The sequence below is a fragment of the Coccinella septempunctata genome, chromosome 3 (assembly GCF_907165205.1).
Source record: "Coccinella septempunctata chromosome 3, icCocSept1.1, whole genome shotgun sequence".
NCBI classification, from domain to species: domain Eukaryota; kingdom Metazoa; phylum Arthropoda; class Insecta; order Coleoptera; family Coccinellidae; genus Coccinella; species Coccinella septempunctata.
In genome coordinates this window covers 25,427,886-25,450,731 of record NC_058191.1, presented here as the reverse complement: position 1 = coordinate 25,450,731, position 22,846 = coordinate 25,427,886, and the positions used below count along the sequence as shown (strand labels likewise).

At 36.5% G+C, this 22,846-nt stretch overlaps 1 protein-coding gene across 1 annotated transcript; it reads right to left on the bottom strand.

Annotated features, from left to right (window-relative positions):
- Positions 1–956: 956 nt before the first annotated feature.
- Positions 957–20,964, bottom strand: LOC123309894 (spondin-1-like). Its single transcript, XM_044893195.1, has 10 exons — positions 20,813–20,964; positions 19,097–19,300; positions 13,693–13,904; positions 13,436–13,627; positions 9,963–10,172; positions 9,493–9,747; positions 4,959–5,546; positions 3,386–3,557; positions 2,242–2,423; positions 957–1,578 (listed from the first exon to the last, which is right to left on the bottom strand). The coding sequence occupies exons 2-10, from the start codon at positions 19,278–19,280 to the stop codon at positions 1,225–1,227; spliced, it is 2,349 nt and encodes a 782-aa protein (XP_044749130.1). The 5' UTR covers positions 19,281–19,300; positions 20,813–20,964; the 3' UTR covers positions 957–1,224.
- Between the last annotated feature and the right edge of the window lie 1,882 nt (positions 20,965–22,846).

Here is a 22,846-nt window from a genome sequence, read left to right as displayed (position 1 = left end):
TTTCCCTTCTCCCCTTTTTATTGCTCTGAGGTATTTCCATAGGAATTTTGTGATTTATGGTGGTATCCTGCTTTCATCTGTAAGCCAATCTGTAACTTTTCATAGAAGATACCAAGGATACCTATATCTGCTTGGAAGATACATATAGTTACAGGAACATTTCCAGCATTGCTTTATTCACGAATCTGTTAATCGGACACTGACAGATCGATCGTACGCTACATATTTGTAACTTACAGATGAAAATCAGAATACAACCATTAATGGAAAGCTCATCATTATGGTTAGGGAACACTTCAAAGTTATGGTGAAGAGCCAACATATAAGTGTTTTGTCTCTCCGCACTATTTATCGATTAGTGGATTGTATATTTTAAGGGGGTTGCGAAACATTTATCGTGCCCCCCATCAGAGCTTTTCTCGCCACTATGCGTCTACATTGCCAGAATTTTAATGGATTCCAGAATCTGAGATGGGTTCAAGGTAGTTATACTTCCTCCCTTCTGCAAGTTTCTTGTCCGAAACATTTTTTGCGTTGACAGCAATGACAGGGCATTCTGTCACCATCAGGTGATCTGAAGTTGGCAAAAACCATTTTGCTGAACCCCCTTCCCCCACTAGAATACCGTCTCCTTGGACGTGAATGGGTCTAATCCACAATTTCATGTTTTCGAGTTAGAACTGAAGACAACTTCAAAAAAGCTCAAATTTTGTGGTGGTAAAGACATTCAATCGATTTGTAGCTTATTCGTTGAGTTCTAACAAAATTGCTAAAAGATTTAAGCAACAACTTTTTTAAGTGAATATAGAACCTGTTAGTAATAAAAAACCGAAGTACATCAAGAGAATCATATTTTTGTTATTAAAACCCTCCATTTGAATTACAATATAAGTTGTTTTCTTCACCAAAGCGCTTCTTCATTGTTCAAAATGATTCTCTCATCGAAATAACTTATCTTACAGAGAATAATTTTTATTATATTTAATATACTACATACTCACTACTCATCTCAAACATAAATACTAACTAAGAAAATGATACTCTATATAATATATCAAATCAGTTATGAAGCAATGCCTCATGAATAAAACTTTATCTTAATTATCTAATATTTTTTACAAATGTAATTTCCTACAATCTGAATGCAAGGTTGCATTATAATTCCTTGAAAATGATCTCCAATTGTTCCCCCTAAAATGCAGTATGCCAGTATTCATAGATGAATTATATAATAGGTACACCTTTGTCCGAGCAAGCTAAAGGAAGGGGGCAATTTCTCTCATCAAGCCTTGATCCGCATGGTTTCCCACCATTTTTTGGGTAGATTCTGATGCTTCTTGTCCTTTGTTGAACAGCAGAATCACCACAATTGAAACTGCAAGGTGACCACTGTGACCAATCAGACATAACGCAGTCGACAGGCTCATCCTCTAATTTCGTGGGTTCTGTAGGAACAGTGGTTTCTAATGTCGTTGGACTTGTTGTGACATGTTGTTTCCTTGGATGACAGGATACTTGACACAGCCTTGACCGTATCAGTTTACTAGGGCAGGGTTTTCCCCCGTTCATTGGGTGTTGCTGATGGGAGAGAAGAAAGTGGAAGTTAATTTTCTGTACATTCCGAATTTGAATGTCTGAGAACCCTTTCTCAAGGGAATTACAAACAGTGCGTCAATTTGAAAAGGTACAACATTCAATATCTCGACATCCATGCAAATCAGAAAAAAAATACAAAGAGATGTGAACACTGGTCCGTAGGAGGAAATTTTGAACGGTTTGTTAGAATCAATTTGTATCAACCCTGTGAGCGTGATGACATCTACCCCTAAAATCTTAGATGGGAACCATCGAATAACTCTTTCAAACATGCCGTACACTTGACCTTTTTCTGTTAGTGCCGAAAAAGAAAAGATTAAAGTACCTGTGACAAATAAGGCATACCTAAGATGAAACATATTTTATATTTATTAGAACAACACAGAACAAAAATAGAATATATTAAAGACGAAATCATATTTGCCTGTTTTATACACAACCGACTTCAAATGTCATCAGAGGACATATTTCCAATATGGCGGCGCAAGCGGCAAATATACGAGGTGGCAAAGTTGAAATTCGGATAAGTCACAGAGTGAACGCTGTATTCTGTTTTCAAACAGAATCGAAGTATCGAACATCATCGAGCATCGAACGACTTAATTCTACATCATTCTAAGGTAGGTATATAATGAAGATACGTACTTCTATTTGGCGATGTGCATACTTGCGTCCCTTTCCACATTTTCCATTCGGTAATTCACATGGACCCCAAATAGACCATCCAGATACTTTGCAATTGGTAACTATACCATAAGGCTCTGAATATATTTCTGTAGTTACTTGATTGGCAATATCCAACCCACCAACATTCTGTCCTGAATTTTCTGAAAAAACATGTGCATCAGAAGAATGACGCTGACAGTTGAATGGAATTTGTAGAAGAAAATTTGATTTATTAATATGCTACAATTCTAAATTTTCTCAAAATCAATATAAGTGAAACAACAAGCTTTTTTTGGCACTTGTTTTTGTAGAATTTCACCAGTGACTTAACTTAATTGCCTCAGATCTCAGATTAATTATGTATCGCGAGATATTTACTTATTATCATCGTAAGGTATATACCTAACTCAGTTTTATACTCGAAAAGGAATGATTTCTTCAATTTTCATCTTGATTTCTAGGCAATACTCAAAGCGGGTTCCCTAAAACTTTGATTGTCCGATCAACGATTTTACACTCTATTTCTAAAACGAAATCACTGAAACCTTTTCATTTCTAAATATATAGAAGAAGTAGCAATTGAGAATAATGGAATGAACATCATAATTTGATGCGGGAATGCGTTGATTCCCCGATCAAGCTTTATGAAACCCGGGGATAGTCTCACAACAAAAATTAAATAGCATTTGCATGGAATATTTATGAACATTCATTCAGAAACTGGACCGACTCTAGGAGAAAATTTTCGCGGCGACATTAAAAAACAATATAATAGAAAATATAAAAAAAAACGGAATGATTTAAATTCTACCGTCTGAAGAACAAAAAAGATTTATTCAAATGGTGGTTTTTTTGCTATAGATATATGTAAATTGATGAAGATATACGCCTCTTGGTAGTAAAATATAAGTGTAATCAATTGCCCCAACAATATCAGAAATTGAGGACACGAAATGATTCAAAAATAGTGATGTACTTGCAACGCAAGTACGCCGACGGCGTTATATTATACTAAATGAATTTGAATTTGCAGAATTCAAGAAAGATTCCTTTTTTTCACGAACCAGGTACTAAGTTATAGCGATAGTTTCTGGGAATGATGATATTATTATATTTTCTTCACCTTCTGTGCATTTTTCTGTACAATGAACAAACTCCATGTTTTTACACCCCAGTTGTTCAATTTCTTCCTTGTCGCTATTCTCCGATGATCTCAATCTTGTCTTAATTCCTTCTCCACATGTTGTATTACAAATACTCCAATCTCCCCACTTCAAATCTGCGCATTTGGGGTTCTGAAAACATCAACTTATAATTGAAAGGAAATTTTTTATCTGATTGCTAGTAGAATTATTTCAATAAGTTCATGCTCATCCAAATTTCATAGTGCAATTAAAATATAGGTAATAGTATAATTTTTTTGCTCTCTCATATGAAAACATACAGGGTGAAAAACGAATAACTGTCCATTTGTGGTCATATTTCTAAATTATTTAGAATTACATGTTTGAATTATCAGAGTATTGCTGTCAGAAATGCAACTGGCAAGCTTTTGAAAACGTACCTATATAGATTACGATATATCCGTTTTAAAGAATCTAAAGTATGGACTTTTAATGTACCTACCCCAAAAAGGAATAGAGAATTCGAAAAAAAACGATGCTCTTCTTGCTGCAAATCCCAACATCCAGCTAAAAAAACGTCTCAATGACGTTTTCAAGAAATATTATATCATTGATATGACGTCATATGTTCTTCTCATACGACCAGAATGGTCATGAAGAAAACGACATTTGACTGTCAGAATTACGTCAACTTCGAGGCTAATATATGACCTATAAAGTAGGTCTGGTACGTCATTAGGACATACAAAATAATGAATTCCGAAAATATGAATGCGTTAATTTTTACTCACTCAGTGTATAATAATGAAGAGGATCACGCCTAAAAAAGATGCATACCACCCGCAGATCGGCTGATATGAATATCAACGATTAGAGGGGAATTCTCCTCAATTTGGGTTATCAAAGCATATGCAAGTTTGAACTGAATAATCATGAAATTCATTCATGAATTTTTCAAATGCACCGCGGACACTATTCAAAATCATTCTTCAAATATGAGGTTTTAAAATTTGAATCGCTTCGTTTCTAGTTCATGACTTCGCAACAGCGCCTACTAGAAAATAAAAAGAACAGTGTCTTCTTTATAAAATAACAGCTGTTGATTTACAGCCATCATAAGGCGCGTATTCACTGGCGAGACGCAACAGCAACCGGCCATAAAAATCCCATAGAATTTTACGGAAAACGGTTGAAATGGTTATTTCAAAATGTGACCTTTCAAAGATATTTCATAAAAAATACATTATTTTCGTCAGAAGGAGTATTCCCAAGTGAACTACCCAATTTGCCATCGTCAAGGCCACTAAAGTGGAGAACGTTCCACCGAAGAGAAGCAGATGCATGGTTTCGGTCTCATTTGACCTCATCAGACCAACATAGCTTTTTCTCCTATGGAGACCGAAACCATGGTCAGCATCTGCTTTCCTTCGGTGGAACGTTCTCCACTTAGTGGCCCTGACGATGGCAAATTGTCTAGTTCAATTCCGATCTTAACACTTGTTGATATTTATATCAGCGGGTGGTACGCATCTGAATTAATTCTTAAGATATTTCTTCTCGAAATATATTTACCTCTGTTTCAGTTTCCTCGCAGACCTTCCCGTCGTTGTCACATTCCCCGTTTTCCTGTAAATCTGAAGGATTGTTATTCTCGCATTCATCGCTAAACTCGGGATATTTGAACTTCTTATCACGCGTTTTCGTTCCTATTCCACAAGGAACAGTACAGCTGGACCATTCGCTCCATTCCGTTAGTTCGCATTTCGTATCGTTGGCTGGCAGAAGACATTTACCCATATTGCAAGGATATACATTTCTCAAAGGCTTCAACTGGATACACTCCTCATCTTCGCCATCTTCAGGATTAAGAAATTCTCTCTCCGTTAACATAGTTCCCTTTCCACAAGTCACTGAGCAGGGCGACGGTTCAGACCAATCCGTGGTGGGACATTTTTCTTCTTCCGTTGTAGTCATTTCTGACGGATCACTCGTTGTGACTTGCTCTTCAGCACATTCTTTTTTGTATGTCTTCAGTCTGGTAAGATACAGTTTTGCAAACGGCTTCATTTCTTTGCCTTCTTGATCGAAAAATGGCGAATTTGGACTGTCGGTTCTTATTTTCTGAATGGTCTTGGGTTCAGACAAAGGTTCATTGGGACTCTACAAAAGACACTTATTATCCTACTGCTTTCATCAAGAACTACAGAACATAAATTTCTATAAATGCTACTAGAGGAATAATGGTTTATAACCATCGATTTGAAATTGGCTTCAAAATTAGACAAATGTTTATTGTTTTTACTCTATATAACAAGAAAATTTTCAATATTAAGGGCGTTCGTTTTTTACATCCGAAATGCGACGTATTTTTTCGTCAAGTGACCAAAAATGGTATGGAACAAAAAGTTCATTATTTGTTCAATAGAACGTCTAACCTTCATCATCATCTGAATACCATAAAAGAACGATTCTGAGAAGTTTGACATGGTCCGAGGTCAAAAAAAGACGCCCCTAATAAGAAATGATCAATTAGCCGAAATGGAATAATATACAGAGTGTCCCAAAACTAGTGAATCAAAGGTCACACCACGATAGAGTAGATCAAATACTATCGAATGACACCAACATTAGTTGAGCGAAAATGTACCGTTTCCAAAAAAACCTAACCTGAAATTGACGATTTTCGGTCTATTTTTCTAATCACAGGGCCAATTTGTGATTAAGGACAGCGTTTTTCGCCCATATTATTACCCCTACAGGGGGGGTTTATTCTGAGTAATAAAAATTATGTAGAAAAAAAACAATTGTTTTAATTTACATTTACTTAGAAACACTCTTTTCCAATACCATTTTTTCTGATTCGGCCCGATTAAAAACCTATATCTATTTTGAGTTTTCATAATGAGCTGTGTCACCCCTGGAAAAACAAAATATCAGAATAACTAGCTAAATCTATGACGCTACACATCATTCAAATAGAGTTGGATTCAGCCAAAGGGCCCAATTTTACAAATTTCACAGATAGGTACTCTTTAATTTTCGAACATCAAATTACTCGAAAACGGAGCATTATACGAGAAAATATGAAGAATTCTTTTATACGTTTATACATTCATTAGTCGTTAGCGCCCTACTTTTTAGTTACAAGAGTTGGGTTCTTTGAAGTTTTGGTATTTTTATGGTACGTTATGGTCATAATGAGAAAACTGGAAGACGTGGGTGATATCGTGTGTTCGAAAAAAATTCATCGAATAAATAAAAAACTCTTCACTGAAAATCATTTCATTCGATAAAACCGTTTGTGAGATGATATTCAAAACAATGGTTTTTGAATTTAGGTGCAAAAAAAACCTTTCAAAATGTGAAAGATCGTTTCTTAGCCCTTGATGATCAGATATCGAAAATATCACTCAGCATTCGCATTCGCATTAGTTTCATTTACAAATTCGTGTAGAGGAGAAAGAATACTGTCGAGAACAATTTGTTCAATAAGCAAGCCAGTAGAGGATCCAGGGGGCACAGAGAAATTCCAGATATGGCCCATCGTAAAGCCCGGTGAGTCGGTCTTAAAAGTGGAGGTCGATAAGATGAGAAATACTTTTTCCACTTTTTCCAAATGTTTTTTTTCTCTTTTTTCGGATACGTTACAAAATTTGAATCACATACAGAGTCTTCTTCTTCTTCAGCCCGTGCCCATCCATTGTCGGATATAGGCCTCTTCCAGGTTTTTCCACGCTATACGATCTCATCCACCTTCCTCCTGCCACTGTTCTGATGTCATCGATCCATCTCTTTTTATGTCGGCCCACACTTCTTGTTGTCCCTCTTGGTCTCCATAGTATCACCTTCTGGGTCCATCTGTCCGGCTCCTGTCTCGCCACATGGCCGATCCATCGCCATTTCAAGCTTGCTACTCTTTCTACAACATCTATCACCTTGGTTCTATCTGGCTATTTCGGATTTAGTCTCTCAAGGTGACTCCCAGCATTATTTTCTCCATGGCCCTTTGTGCAACTCTAAGTTATTCTGCTGCCATCGTTTCCAAGCCATAGGAAAAAACAGGTAGTATGCAGCTGTCGTTTGCCTTTCTCTTTAGGCTGATGGGTACCTATTTGTCTTTAAAGATATATTTCATATTGCCAAATGCCACCCAGGCTAACTGGATCCTGCGTTTTATTTCCACACTTTCATTTTCTTTGCCCAATTTGATTTTATGACCCAAATGTATATAGTGATCCACATTTTCTATGGTGACGTTATCGATATTCATTGCTACCCATTATCTTGGACTTACTTAGGTTCATTTTTAGGCCTATTCGCTTAGATTTCTCGTTTAACTGATTTAGCATGGTGTTAAGTTCTTGAATGTCAGTGCTCAACAAGACTTTATCGTCTGAGAGTCTTAGATTCGCAGACATACAGAGTGATGTTCCTGATATCCGATCATCTAAATACAGGCCTAGAAGCGGTCTCTCACATTGAGAGAATATCATTGAAATCAGTCAATCATTTCGTGGATTATACGTCTTATTTTGTTTTTTAATTGAAAAAACGAGAGTCTCAAAGACAATAAGCTTGCAAAATATCATCAAAACCGATTCAACACTCCAAAAGATAGCGGTTTTTATGATTTTCGTGAAATTTCCAATATCTCAGAAATCAGTAGGAATAAGAGTTATTTGAGTACCCATTTCTGACTCCATTATGGTCCTCTATTAGGCCCTGTCCGATGGTTGAAAATCACCCTATTAGGCGAAAGTCAAATGTATTTTCATCTCCAGCTATTATCTCAGTCAAAATAGGCAAACAAATAAAGCATGCAAACATGAAAAAATCTCGGTAAAAATGATTTGTATGGTTTACAGCTAAAATAATGTTCTCCCAAACATTTATGCGCATCTTTTCGACATCGGAAAAGTTATATTCTAACATGTACATGATATCACTTTGTCTGTCATGAAAGCATGAAAGTTTGAAAAATAGCTTTTTTCAACTGTTACTAAGTATCATTATAACATGTGGAAATCATATCTTTACAATGCCAAAATATGTTCAATGCCACTCCCGACTGATGTAGATTATTACTAATAGTGTTAATGGTTCTGTAGTTTCAGAATTTGGCCATAAGGTACATACAATAAAAACAATCAATACTTTTCTCTTCAGAATATCATTGTTTCCTTACGAAGATTCAAGTTCTAGTTTTCAAAATATGTAGATTTTTTCAGTTGTTACATCAGTTTGATGTTGATTTCTTATGATGAAATGAATATTAAAATCGACGCATAAACAATAACTTTCTTTTCAGGACATTCGTATAGATTCCCCTTCAAGATTTCAGAGTAGTTTTTTTCCTAACAAGTGCGGAAAGTGACACTTTCTAGCACGCGACAGCCGTTGAATGAACGACGCTGTCGGAGCTCGGCAATCAGTCGCGAGAAAGCAGTGGCGTGCAAGAATGTCACTTTTGGGACAATTATTATTTTTTGTAGGACCTATTTTTCCTCCATTTTTCTTCATTCATTACCTAATATCACTTTCCGCCATAAGCTAGGAGGAAATTCAATTTCGAAACTGAAGTATCTAAGCTCCTAAGACAGATACAAAATCATAAAAGCTGGTCCAGCCATTCTCCATTTATAAATGATCCAAAATAACACTAAAGCTTCTTCTTTTATTTCTACCAAATAGGGAAATTGAAGATGGAAGAAGCTTCAAAACAGAAGAAATAATAAAATTGGCCGTTAGTTCTATAAAAGAAGATTCCCAATGAAGTTCCTCCTCTTTAATGAAACACTTTTTCCATTATACTTTTTCAAATTAACCTTAAAATTGAGAGACATGAACGTCCGATCGAAGGTTGAAATTTTGTGAGCAATTTTTTATTTATTTTGAGTATTTCTTGTTTCTTCAGACATATTTGGAAAAACTGCGAGAGAATAAGGGAGAATTTCGTAGAATGAAATTAATCAATCGATTCTCTCCCTTAAAAAAGAGTAGGTATCTACTCAACTCCTGGAAATAGATAAGTAGGTTCATGCAAGAAAAGTTCCTAAACAAATAAGTTTTTTTCTCCAGTGAAATCTAATGCTAGACTTGTGCTCACATTATACGATAGACCATCATCGGTGCCAATATCCCATGGATACAAATTCAAGACCCTCTTCTCAGTCCAAGTGCAATCGTCACGACATAATTCAAAATTTGACACTCCCAGAATCCAATCCGGGGAAGGAGTGATTTTCGTGACGATTGAAATCAGATGGTTTTTTGCGTCGACTCTGAAGAATGCGAAGGTTTTCCCTGTTATATTCGGGTATCTTAAGCCATTAGCCTTGATGATAGTCCTTACAGATTTTCCCTGAAAATCATATTTAAAATTCATAATTCTGTCACAGAAATTCGTCTTATGATGAAATTGGACTGTTGTTTTTCTTTTATGTAACCGATGTAAAATTAACGACATGCAAATTATCGGTGTTCATAAGGTGTCTGCAATTAGTTGATTTTACCGTTGACTTTTTTCTTTATTTTCTATGTTATAATGATAATAATATTTTCGAACTGGAAGCCTACCATTTTCTCTTTCAGTTCCTTTTCAAGACTTCTGGTATCACCTCTTTCACCTAAGATTTTCAAACTTTCACTTGCATAATCTTCATATTTCCAGAAGGATTGATCGTAGCCATGTGAAGCCCCCACAATATCTCCAAACTTAGTGTACCATATATTGGAAGGATAGTCTTGAGGGTGGGTGTTTCTTGTCCACAAACCTTCAAATACGAGCTATAAAGAGTAGTAATGCGATGAAAAATAATAATATAATATACAAGGTGATTCGTTGGTAAATGGGTAGATAGAGGATATGGAGGTTAGTCAGAATAACTTGTATAAAGGGTCTATCTCCCTTCATGATCAAGATACAGAGTGTTTTACTGATTTTTCGACTTATTCTTCAATTACCCATAACTTTCGAACCAGCCTTAATTTCTTGATGATATTTGGTGCGTTTATTTTCGGCAACTACTAGTTCATACAGACATAGCATAACCGAAAACACTATAAAGGGGACAAGGTATTTCTCGTATTCCGCATGCAATTTTAATACTCAATTGATCTAGTGGAATCTTAATATTCATAACACCCAGTAACTAAAATTTCAAAAAAATTAAATTTGATGCGGTATTTATTAATTTTACCATTTCATTTGAATTTTTTGCGTCACAAACGTGAAACACAATACGAAAGCACAGGTCTGATATCTAATAAATAAATATTATCTTATTTAGTGGTAAAAATTACTCAAAATTATCACAGATTAAACCAAATACAAATCTCTTTATTCCTTGTGTTTCAAGTTTGTGACCCAAAAAATAAGGGCCTGACGGGAGGCTGAAGATTCAATTAAATCAGGAAAATTAGTTAACGAAAAATAAAAGACCTTGCTCCCTTCAGTTTTTTCTCCTCTTCTCAAACATCATATCAAACTTTGATATTCAGTGTGTTTTTCTACCCTCAGCTAGGTGTGAACCTAAACTTAAGATTAATCGGCTTAGCTTAGATTCAGCTTCGGGGATATGCTAATGTTAATTTCTTCTATCTTTAGCTGGCCAAAGATAAATGTAACTACAGCCCCTTGGCTAAAAATGTAGAAGCTAACGGAAAGGAAGCAGAATTTATTGGGAAAGCTGTAGGGGCGGCAAATTTTCGGCAATTAGAGAACTGTATAGTATCGGAGTTACTGTTTTTTAGTTATAATTCTTATACTTATGAAAATAACGAAACAATGCATTTTTGGTATGAATATTTTTGATAATAGAAAATATTCTGTTTATCAGTTCAGAATGAGCATAAGAGGACAAAATATGGGGAATTAAATTTTTTTCCTACAGTGTCTCAACGCATTCTTATTAGCCATAGCCAGTCCATAAATTTAAACGCCTAATGACAAAACTTGAGGAGAAAATGCGCTATGTTGAGTTGGAGCCTTGAGTATTAACCCCTTTGAATACTCAAAGGTTGGAGGAAAACTGTATAGTTGATACTTATCTTTTATCTTATGATTCATAATTTGACCAGGGAATTGGATTTGAATGGGCAGAAGCAAAGTGACAAGAATGATTCTGCGAAATATTCTCTTTTATTAAGAAATGGATCACGCCTTCTTAGTAAGGCAGGTAAATAATAATCAAATTAATTCAGATGCATAACATCCGCAGATAATGAAATCAACGAATGTTACGATCTAAATCGAACTAACAAACTACCATCGCTCGAAGTATCACCAGAAATTTCATTTCGTCGACAAAGAGTAGATGCTGACCATGGTTTCGGTCTTATTTGACCTCGTCAGAGCAACAAAACTCATTCGTCAACGAAATGCTATGGAATTGCCGGCTCCTTTTATTCCATATCAGTAGCGGGTATGATGTATAAATACATCGTACCGACATCTGACAGAGAAACGGGAACCAACCCAATTCAATTTCCTAACTCTTATGCATCTGAATTAATTTGATTATTATTTACCTGCCTTACTATGAAGGCGTGATCCATTTCTTAGTTTCCATGTACGCGACAGATCGGTTACTGTCATGATCCGAACCTTTCCGCGCTTTTTCCCTTGCTTAATTATCGTAATATACGATATCTGCAATATGGGAATAAAGCATATGGATGCATACTGCTGTCTTCACTCTGAGAGTTAGGAAATTGAATTGGGTTGGTTCCCGTTTCTCTGTCAGATGTCGGTACGATGTATTTATACATCATACCCGCTACTGATATGGAATAAAAGGAGCCGGCAATTCATAGCATTTCGTTGACGAATGAGTATTGTTGCTCTGACGAGGTCAAATAAGACCGAAACCATGGTCAGCATCTACTCTTCGTCGACGAAATGAAATTTCTGGTGATACTTCGAGCGATGGTAGTTTGTTAGTTCGATTTAGATCGTAACATTCGTTGATTTCATTATCTGCGGATGTTATGCATCTGAATTAATTTGATTATTCTCTTTTATTGAAATAGCAAAAGCCCAAAAGCCCATTTGTGAAGAAATATAAGTAGTTCATTGAGTATTAACCCCCATGTTGAATACTCAAAGGTAGCAATCACAAATCTTGTTTGTAGCTATACCGAATATTAGGCTGAAGACTTAAATCCTTCGTACAGGGTGGTTCATCAAGGGTGGTGACCGGACGAATTTCGGAAACCGTATGTTGTATGACTTGGGAAGAAATTCTTAAAACAAACTCAGCCTGAAAAAGTGTTTTCAACTATTTTCAAGTTCATAATTTTTCGTTTAATGGCGCAATTCAGAACTTTTAACAAATTACGTTTGTTTTTACTACAAAATATACCCGTATCAAGGTTGGAATGGAAATGCAACATTAAAAACTATCGTTTCTGTTTCGAATAAAAAATTTTACATAAATGAACCAATTGAATGATAGGTAAAATTTGATTTTGTTTACAGAAAGAACGCAGTATATCCAACTTCTGTATGTGTGAACATTTTATTGTTTTTCTATAAAAACAACTTATCATAGGATAGGTTGGACGTTATGATCTTCCTTACGGACCGCTGAAAGTAACCATTTTTCATGAAAGTCGTTGGTTCTTCGTAGCCATGCATGGCAACTTCGAAAATATGACTCGAGTAAAAAATAAAGCATATTTGAAAAGAAGGTATTCCTGGTTAGACAATAAGGTATACTTATTTGAAATTCCAAAGTTGATGTTCATTTCCGGTAGGAACACCGGAAGAGCAATGCAATTAAGATGAAAATATTTCAGAAAGGTTGCCCCCAATGTTAAACGATGGTATATGCTGAATTTTATAACTCTTTTTTTTTCAGAATCCGAGAAATATCTTATACGAGAGGAATTTTATGCTAATCATGTGTACAATACGATGCCAAAGAGGAGTTTCTCTTTGACGATGCTACCTTCAATACCTCCATTTTATTCGAAGCAACCCAGAGGTCATTTGAAGTTGCACAGCCCTGAACGCAAAATTATATAAGTAGTCATAGTTTAAAAAATACCTCGTATTTGGCTTCATCGCAAGCACAACATTCTTCGAGAACCACCGGCTGCAAATCCTCATTTTCCGAAGCTTCCTCGCACATGATTTTGGTCAAGAGTCCGTCTTCACTGAACCAGCTCTCTTTATTCTCAACCACAGTAGCTCTAAATGCCACACATCCACTACCTGTAGGGGGTGCAATCCAGTAAACCTATTTTGACGTTCAAGATTCCAAATTTCCTAAAATTCATCATGGACATTTCCATTCATACTCACTTGAATGAAGTCTTTAGAAACAGAATTAGTCTGGGTGATGGTATTCTCGCACATACTGCTGAATTTTGAGAGTTGATGGTTAACCAGTCTGAAATATCCTACTCTAGTATGACCGAGTTCCATTTGATTATCCATATTTTCTGGTTCCACTGATAGCATGAACTCTTTGAACATGTGTTTGCTGCCAATTAAGGGGTTGCCCTTAAGTATAACTGAGGAAAAAATGGATTTCATTGAAAAAATTCATTCAGCACCACAAAGAAATAAAAGATATATGGTAAATATACATTTTCCGAATGTTGAATTGAAATGTTCTCATTGAATCAAATTTCTTAAAATAATTATAAAACTACCAATCATAGACTCATTACCCATTAATATGTCTATGCTACAATGCTACCAATATATTTATACACCGCTCAAAATTCGTCTATTAGAAATCTGGACTCATCCGAGAACGGGCAGTTCTCATGTGCGAGAGCCCAACGATATCTTACACGCTGCTGCTCCCTACTCGATCGCGGGTGTCTAGCTGATCTTCTTGCCCTCAAATTGAAGCTATGCAACCTATTCCACTAGAAATCATTTTACCGGTAGGTTGCTTGAATGAGCTTATTTCGAGAAGTTATGAAAAAGGGATTTGGTGTCTAGCAGTTAACCGTATTAGCCGATCCTTTAGGACGGTTGTAGCTCTTATTCTTCCACCCCACGAGTAACTGCAGCACTTCTACTAATAGGATAGCAATTCCACGCTCTAATAACTACACCCTGCGAAACCCGGCGACGGTTAGCAACTTCTTGTTTAGTTGAACCTTCGTTTAACCAACTCACCAGTTGTTGGAAGGCTTCTGAACGTATGTGACAATTAATCCAAAATTCATATTACACAACACCAGATGAGTTGCAATAACCCATTATCGTACAGATGGGCCAGAGGCCTGAGTGGACATCAGCAAAAATTTAGTTTCTTTTAATTTTTTTATGTAGCCATGCGCTTCCTCCACATAGTATACACAGCAATATTGAAGAGTTAATTCAAGTGCAAAAAGTAAGTTTTCTCCCGAATGTCCAATTTTTGAGCAGTGTATATTCGATTTGATTGAGCATTCAGAATATAATATTACTGTGCAAGAAGAATTGGTTGAAATGAAAAATGTTAATCCGAATATTTCGTTTCATAAAATGCAATGTAAGGATCGAGAGGATACTATAACTTCAGGATAGATGTTATACATAATAGGCTCCAAAAATGAGCTCATTAAAATTGCATAATTTAAACAATTCATGGTATTTCATTACTAAGCATTTTTTCTTCCAAAATATTGTTCGCTGATAGGAAATAAATCGAGTTGTATATGATGCATTATCGTCTAAATAATCTAAATAATACAGAAATAGTGTAATTGATCTCTATAATAATTATAAACGGGAACGTAAACAACTAGCAATTTCATTGCAGTAGGGAGATAATACAAGTATTTATCTATGAATCTATTATTGGTCTGTGATGTTATGCTGTTGTTGTGTTCTATAATGCTGAAATATTATAACTCAAATTTTCAAATCGACAAAAATTCCCTGAATATTTTGCGTGAGCATATTGAGTTATGTATTTTCCTGCACAAAGTTTTGAATGGTCGTGGACCCCTCACACTACATATGATCTATATGTAGTATGATTCTTGCGCAACATTCCGTGGTTCGAAGCTTTTTTATGGCAGACCAAGGTCAAAGCTCTCCGGAAAAGTATTTGGTCAAAGTTCCAAAATCTGGATATTCTAAGAAATCTTAGTCTGATCGACTGTGAGCCAGGACACCAGTTTCTTTTCTGATAGAGATATATGGTCTACACCAAACAGACTTCTGGTAACTGGCAGTCACAGTTTTGGTACACCGGTGGCTCTGTACTGTCCTCAGGGACTTGGGTGGGGATTTCGATGCAACCAGTCATCTCCCTAAGAAAGTACTCTTCCATAGTTCCGGCTGAACTGGATACTATTCTTCTCTGCACATGGGTCAAGGTGCACTCATACTTAGTATGGGAATGCAGGAAAGCTCAGCGTGAGTTGGGCCCCGGTTACGTTGTGGAAGTTATTCGGTGCCCTGCGTACGTAGAGATTCCTGGAAATGAGAATGAAGGCATTAAGCTCAGCTTTTGCTGATCTGGAACTGGCGCTGATGCCCATCTATCGTACATCTGTCAGGAACTTTTTCATTAAAAGGCTAGACAACATTTTTCTCTAAATGGAGGACGGAAAGTGGTCTCACTCTGCCGAGGTTCATTTAGAGACAGTCCTCTAAGCCTGAGGCCAAAAAACTCCTGGTTCTTGAGGGGAAACAGCTGAGCATGGCAACTGATGCTATTCACTTGAAAAAATGGGACTGGTTGTTTCCTCTACCGCCGGTGCAGGGGCACTGATGAAACTGTTGAACATATATTCTGTTCAACTGTAGTTACCTTGCAGAATCTGACAACACAGCAAGGAAAGACAACACCCACTATTCTTATGGTAAGAAAGACTCCTCTCTGTCGACTTGTGGCATTTATGTCTTTGTGTCTGAGAGTGTGAGTATCTCCAACAGTCCAACTGCTTGTGGATGAACAATGTGCCACGAGGCCTTATTTCAGCCGGTGGTGGCACCGCACGTAGAAGAAGAAGAGTAAACCAAGGAAATTCAGCTGTTCAGCAAATTCTTTTGACAGGTTCCTTGAATGGGTAGAGAGAAAGAGCTAGAAATAACATTGGATATGGTAGCATCTCTAGACAAAAAAGCCAAAGGATGGGCCACAGCACGCCGATGCAATGAACCAAAATCGTGAGACCTCTTCTAGTGATGAGCCAGCAGCGAGAGAAGTTGGTGCCTTGTAAAGTATTTCCCAGTTGAGAGGTCAGAAACAAAAAGCCCAGATTCTCTCTAACAACAATGTGGTTTTGCCAGGGAAGGTCCCCGAAAAGAGCCTATCGGTTAAGATCTCTGCTAAGTGCTGAAGTCATTGCTTGTCTTCTACTATTCATGCCAGTTGAAGTGAAGTGAAGGGTTGTTCGCTGACTACAAAATGTCATTGTTGTGAATTAGAAAAAGTGTATGGGCAGCTGCTGAGCCCTGGGGTATACCAGCACTCATTCTATGTCCAACGATAGCAACTTCCTCCAGGAAGAAATTTGTAAAATGAAAGTTTATTGGGAGAGAAGCATACCACTCCTGGTCGAAGGTTCAAACAATTATGGAGCTGTAATTGCAGGGAACTAGCTTGTTGTGAAGTTGTTATTTACGTGTTTAACGAATGTCCTGAAAAGGCGAAATCAATTAAGACCGGTCACAATTTAATTCTCATACGTTCTTGAAACTTCTCCTTGGCTCCGCAGATAGAAAGAAAAAACTCTAGAAGAAATCAGTTATTATTATATACTTAAAGGTTTTTTCAATATATAGCATTATCATAATCCTGGTGCTACAGCCCCACAAGGGCCACAACCTTCTGAAGCTTCTTTCGCCATCCTGACTGGTATCTAGCCTACCTCCCCCAGTTAGTAGCACCAATATTCTGGGCATCACAATACCATCCTCCCAGCTCAGTCTCAGTCAGTATAGCGCTGCTATGAGCCACCGCAGTTTGTATGTTGATCACCGTGATGATATATATATGTCATTACTTCTTTTTCTATATTGTTCTGCCAATTCAAAGTTAAGCCTGTGCCTCCAGACGCCGTATTCTCAATATGTGTTGTAATGAAGTTTTATTGCTGTTTGTTTAGAGGAAATCTTTCTTTATTTTAAGATGAGTCTACGGGTTTTGCCGTTTTGATCTCAATTCTTACAATTCCGATTCGAGATTCAGGAGTTGTAGGACAACCTAAACATTCCAAACCGTTTTCCCCCTTTTTTATTTCTAAAAACTTTTTTGGGGATAACCGCGTTTTTGTTCATCAGTGCCGATAAGCCGGGGCGAAGACATTTTCATCGGCGCGAATTTTAACATTTTCAGCAAATAGAGGACATTGCTTTTCCTCTCCTCTCAGGTGGTATATAATAAAGAGGATCTTTTCCAGACCCGGTCATTCCTGATTCATTACCGACCGAGTGTTGAGCTGCCTTAGAGTCACTTCGTATAGCGTTTTGAACGTGTGAGTATAATCAGCGCCTATTACCGAGAAACGTATTTTCACTTGTGCGAAAGGGTAAAATCAATTTCGTAGAACTTCATTAGACATCCTAAGAATCGGTGCTCGGAGTTTAGAGGTAAGCCGTTCCGCATACTGTTGAATTCAAACCTTACTTTAAGCCAACCCCGTCCTATCCGAGTTCTCACCCGGAAGTAGTTGGACTGGTGACTGGTGCTGAGAACGATGGAAAATGAGAAGAGAAGCAACCGCATTCTGTCAGAGTCCCCACCCCACTGGTTGTAACCTGACTGGTGAGCAAGTCCCTAGGAGCGAGAAAAAGAACATGGAACCCAATTCAGGCGCTGTGCTTTCTTCCGACCTGTTTGTAGACCTGTTTCTTGAGGCTGAATTCCGTCCCCATTTTCCGATAACTGGATGTCTTGGTGCTGGCTGGCGAACGAGTCGGGACGCGTTTGAGATCGGATACCCTTTTCTTTCACTCTGTAAAATAACCACTTCCCACTGTTGTCTGTGAGGGAATCCTACACAGTTAAAATCTTACACACGTAAGAGGCTATTTTTCGTTTCCATCTATTGAAGTGTACTTTTATTTCACTGATACCAATTGGTGGATTTTATGATTGTACGTTGGTGATTATTGTGTTCACAATATTTCTAGATACTGAATAAATTGGTGAGCTCGAGTTTTGACCTTCAATAGTTATCGATAACATCCTAGACACCGGAGAACCTTGTCTTTGACTAGAAGCCACCAGAGGTACCAGGACACGATTGTCATTTCCCCTATACAATTGTTTTTGCTACCAGTAGTTTTCCATATAGATTTCCTTACTCCCTCATGATACCATAAGAATTCATATTCCTTGCTATATAGCAACTATATAGTTTCTATAAAATATCTTTCTCATTAGATATTTGTAACTTTCCACGCACTCTTATTTAAATACCCTAAATTTTGAAATTTGCATAATAAAGGAGGATCTTTACCATTAGGCCTGTCGCAGACATGCAATTTTTAGTTTTGCAACTGTTTAGTTGCAGAAGTGAGTGCAATGCATTTATAGGGAGCCGCGCAGACATGCAACTAAAAAGTTTTGCGATCAAATAGTTTTAGCCTCGACACAAACGCAACGATTGCCCTACTGTTTTGAGCACAACGCTCCTAGTGTATCTGCGCTTAAGTAAATTTAAATTTAAGTTTGTTCAGGAGAGTTCGAGGATTATTTGCATTTATGAAACCTTATAATCGAACTTCAGGTTGAACAATAACACTTTACCTGTATAAGTTTCTCCGGCAACGTAACTATCTGGATCATCAGAAATTTCAATAGTATATTTTATGCCGTCAGAGTTCTTTGGCCTTAATATTCCATCAGGAGTTCTGTTGCATCTGTTGAGAGCTCTAACATCTACTTGTTGAATGAGTAAAATACTCAGGAATGTGAGCCAAGCATTCATCATTATTCTAGTTAGTTCTTTACCTGAAAAAATAATCAGACGTTTCGAAGAATGAAATCAGTGGAAAAATCGTTATCAAATACTTATTCCAGTAGTTAAAATTTATTGTATGAAACCTAACGACATGGTGACATAGTCTAGACTCTAGAGGAAATGAAAAATGGACCCTTTAATCCACACGAGTTTCTATAAGAGGTTCACAGATAAATGGCATACACACAATGCTCTGATAACGTTACTATTGATTTTTCAAGAATCTTTCGCACCTAAACGCTCACTTTGCATTTTTGGTTGATCATTAGATATCCCCTAGCCTATAGACGACCATCAATAAAAATTTTCAATACGAGAATTTAATTTTCCTCCAGGGATAAATAATCAGATATTCTTGATCTATACTTCATTTCAATAATCTTGGAAAATTAGAGTATTTGCTTAAATCTCGGTCCACCTGAATTTTGAGGGAATCTTTCAAAATGTACAAAGACAAGATCTAGTAGTTTTTTCACCTTGTAGTTTTAAAAATATTGGAAATTTTTTGAAAGCTCTATTTTTCTGGTACGATTTTCCACTAACAACAGCTTCACTGGCGTTTCGACACCTCTGTCACTTATTTTGTGTTTGTTCCACTCATTGATTTGCTGAACAATTTTTGCCGAACCTGTATATTTACTGATACTTGAAAAGACCTGCTCATTTCAAACAATAATATAATCTTTTCTATCGAGTGTCTCCTCTTCGAATTGTTGACCTCACTAAACATCAATTCAAACAAAGAGTTTATAACCTGAGCCAGTTTTGGACAAGCTCGATGGAAATATGAGTGATAAAGGTTTATGAATACCAACGGGTTTCTGAATTAATCGAAGATGTAGCTGAACCCATCCAAATTCAGTTGTTTGGGAAGAATGCTTCAAAGGGTTTGCACATCAAATTATTTCATATTCAAGATTTTTTTTTATTATATTAAAATTATATTGCAACTTCAGTCGATTAAAATGCTAGAAATTGAAAGATTTTTGTCGGGAAGCATCCGATTTGTTACCAAATTAAAAAAAAATATATCTCCATTTATTCCCTGAAATGATACTGGACTGTAGCCAAGTGATTTTCTTTCAATTTGTTTCTCTTGCTTTAAAGCAAGTATAGTAGTCAGTAAATAAAATTTCAGATGAGATTATTATAATTCTCCTAAATCCTTCCTTTTCGTTTCCAAACGAGTGTATGTATAATTGTCTGGAGAGGAGAAAAGTGAAAGCGAAAATCTTGATGTAAAACCACTTTTTGTTTCATTGAAAGATGGCTATGTGCTTCTGCACGTATTGAAGCATCCAAAATACTAAAATGTTATTTCACAATAAAATTGTACACTTTCAAAAACAACATGTACTCATTGAGTTAGATGAAAATAATTTATCCGAAAATAAATTATATCTACAGACAACACGATTGCTATCAAGTAGCAAGCTATTTGTAACAAAAACCATAAGTTTTTGTAATGTAAATAGTTCAAAGTTAAAAAACGATCTTATTACCTTCATTGACTCATTCAGAACACAGCAATCAAAATTTCGAACAGTTTATCACTCACACAAAATATAACAGGGTCATGTATGAATGAATAAGCTCCGAACTTTGCTCTTCATTAGCGAATCTTGAACTAAATTCGTAGTAAATTATCAAGAACATCAAACTTGCGCTGTCTCTTCTTCAATTATCACATTGAATAATTAAAACAAAACAGATATGTAATGATTTAGGATATGGTTATATTCGTTAGGAAATTCCTATTCATTTGCACGAAGTTTATGGATAAGCCATTGTTGATATTTACTGTACAGAAATACATACACAGGATGATTCACAAATTTCATGAGCGATTTATATACCCAACATAAGACAAGTTATTCCCTGTTGCATTCTGCAAAGGTGGGGCAAGTTGAATTATTTTGTTTTTAGGAAAAGAGTTTAAGAGTTATCCTCGGAGTTATCGTATTGGGAGGAAATTTCTCAGAAATAACGACCTTGACGAAACAGCCGTAAGCACATCATGATGTCCATAACTATCCAACTAGAAATAGACAGAAAGAATTCCTATGAAGACATTGTTCCGATAAAACCACTTGAGGTTTTTTAATAGGAAAGATTTTTCATCTATGACGTTGAATGACTAAATGAATTCCAACGTTGAATAATTATTTCAAAATCTCATGTACAAATTTTGAGAAGCATTTTGTATGGGACAAAAGTTCATGAGTGCTTTCGGAATATGAAACGAGAATGAACCAATACCTAATCGCTTTTTTTATTTCTAGATACACAATTTTGAGACATTCTCAACCTATCGAAGTAGTTTTTTTGGAATCTTCTATTGCTAATTCTTTCAGTAGTCAATTGGTACCTCCTGGTTGATCCCTCCTATTCATCCATTTTAGTATCCATAGGGTCTGATTATTTATCACCCAAATTTTCTCCTCAACTTCTTCTAAAATAGCCGTCACAATGAGCTTAATTAGCCAATTTCACCAAACGGTGATTAACTCCACTTACCTGAACACAGATTAAAAGCGAAGTAAGGAATTTAAAGACATCATAAAACACAGAGACCCTCCATTGAAGCCTGAAAACTTGGGGAGGAGTGCAATGAAGCCTAATCCTTTTGATATCAGATATCTGGGCTGGGATTAGTGCACTCCTCTCAAGAGGAGTGTGAATACCGCAAGGCTAAAATCATAATGAAGTTTATTTTCACAGAGCTCCTAAAACCAATTCCTTAACAGTTCTATCAGTATCATCTTAAAATGAAAATGTAGAAAATCGCTCGGACCCGTCAATTTCTGATTCGAGGGGAAACAACTTTTCCGCTATTTTCATCCCCGCAACTTCAACCTCCTAACGGGGGTAAACACAACACTTTGATTTTGCATAGATATGAAGGGTTGTTGCGCTCATTACTAATTTTGAAGATCGTATCGAGTACTATCTGACCCTTAAATTTCGCTTCAAAATATCCATCGATAATAAAATAACAGCAACAATAGTGAAAGAGGCAATGTAGAATTCATCTCGAGAATATTATTCGTATCCACACATTTCAATGGTAGGTATTTAGTAGTTATGTTGTTAATTTTTTGTCCAAAAAAGTAGACGGACCATGTTATTTATTTTAGTCTATCTTAGTCTATCGTGAACTTTTAAGAACGTTACAAGTGTGTCCAAAGCGATTGTAAATTTGTAGTAGAATTAAAATGAAGTATTCCGTAGAAGGAAGCGTGTAAATAATAAAATTATTTTTGAGGAATAACGACTCTGCGCGAACAAAGGTAGCTTCATATAACGAACGACATCCTGGAAATGCTGCTAACATTGTGCACACGTTCTACTCTGATGTAATCTGTGGTTGTGCAACTGGTTGCCAAATTTGAAGCTACTGGTTACGTCGGAAACAGAAAGAGGGTGAATAAAAGAGACGAAGTGAGGGACGTGGCTGTGTTAGATAATGTAGCAATGGATCCGAACTTAAGGTCTTAGTTAGGTTAGGTTAGTTTAGGTTCTTAGTACTTACTAAG

Coding starts and splice junctions, on each gene's coding strand:
- LOC123309894 (XM_044893195.1), bottom strand. CDS start 19,280: ATGATGAATGCTTGGCTCACATTCCTGAGTATTTTACTCATTCAACAA. Junction 13,628..13,692: donor TTTCTAAAGACTTCATTCAA/GTGAGTATGAAT, acceptor ACGTCAAAATAG/GTTTACTGGATTGCACCCCC. Junction 2,424..3,385: donor TACAGAAAAATGCACAGAAG/GTGAAGAAAATA, acceptor ATGTTTTTTCAG/AAAATTCAGGACAGAATGTT.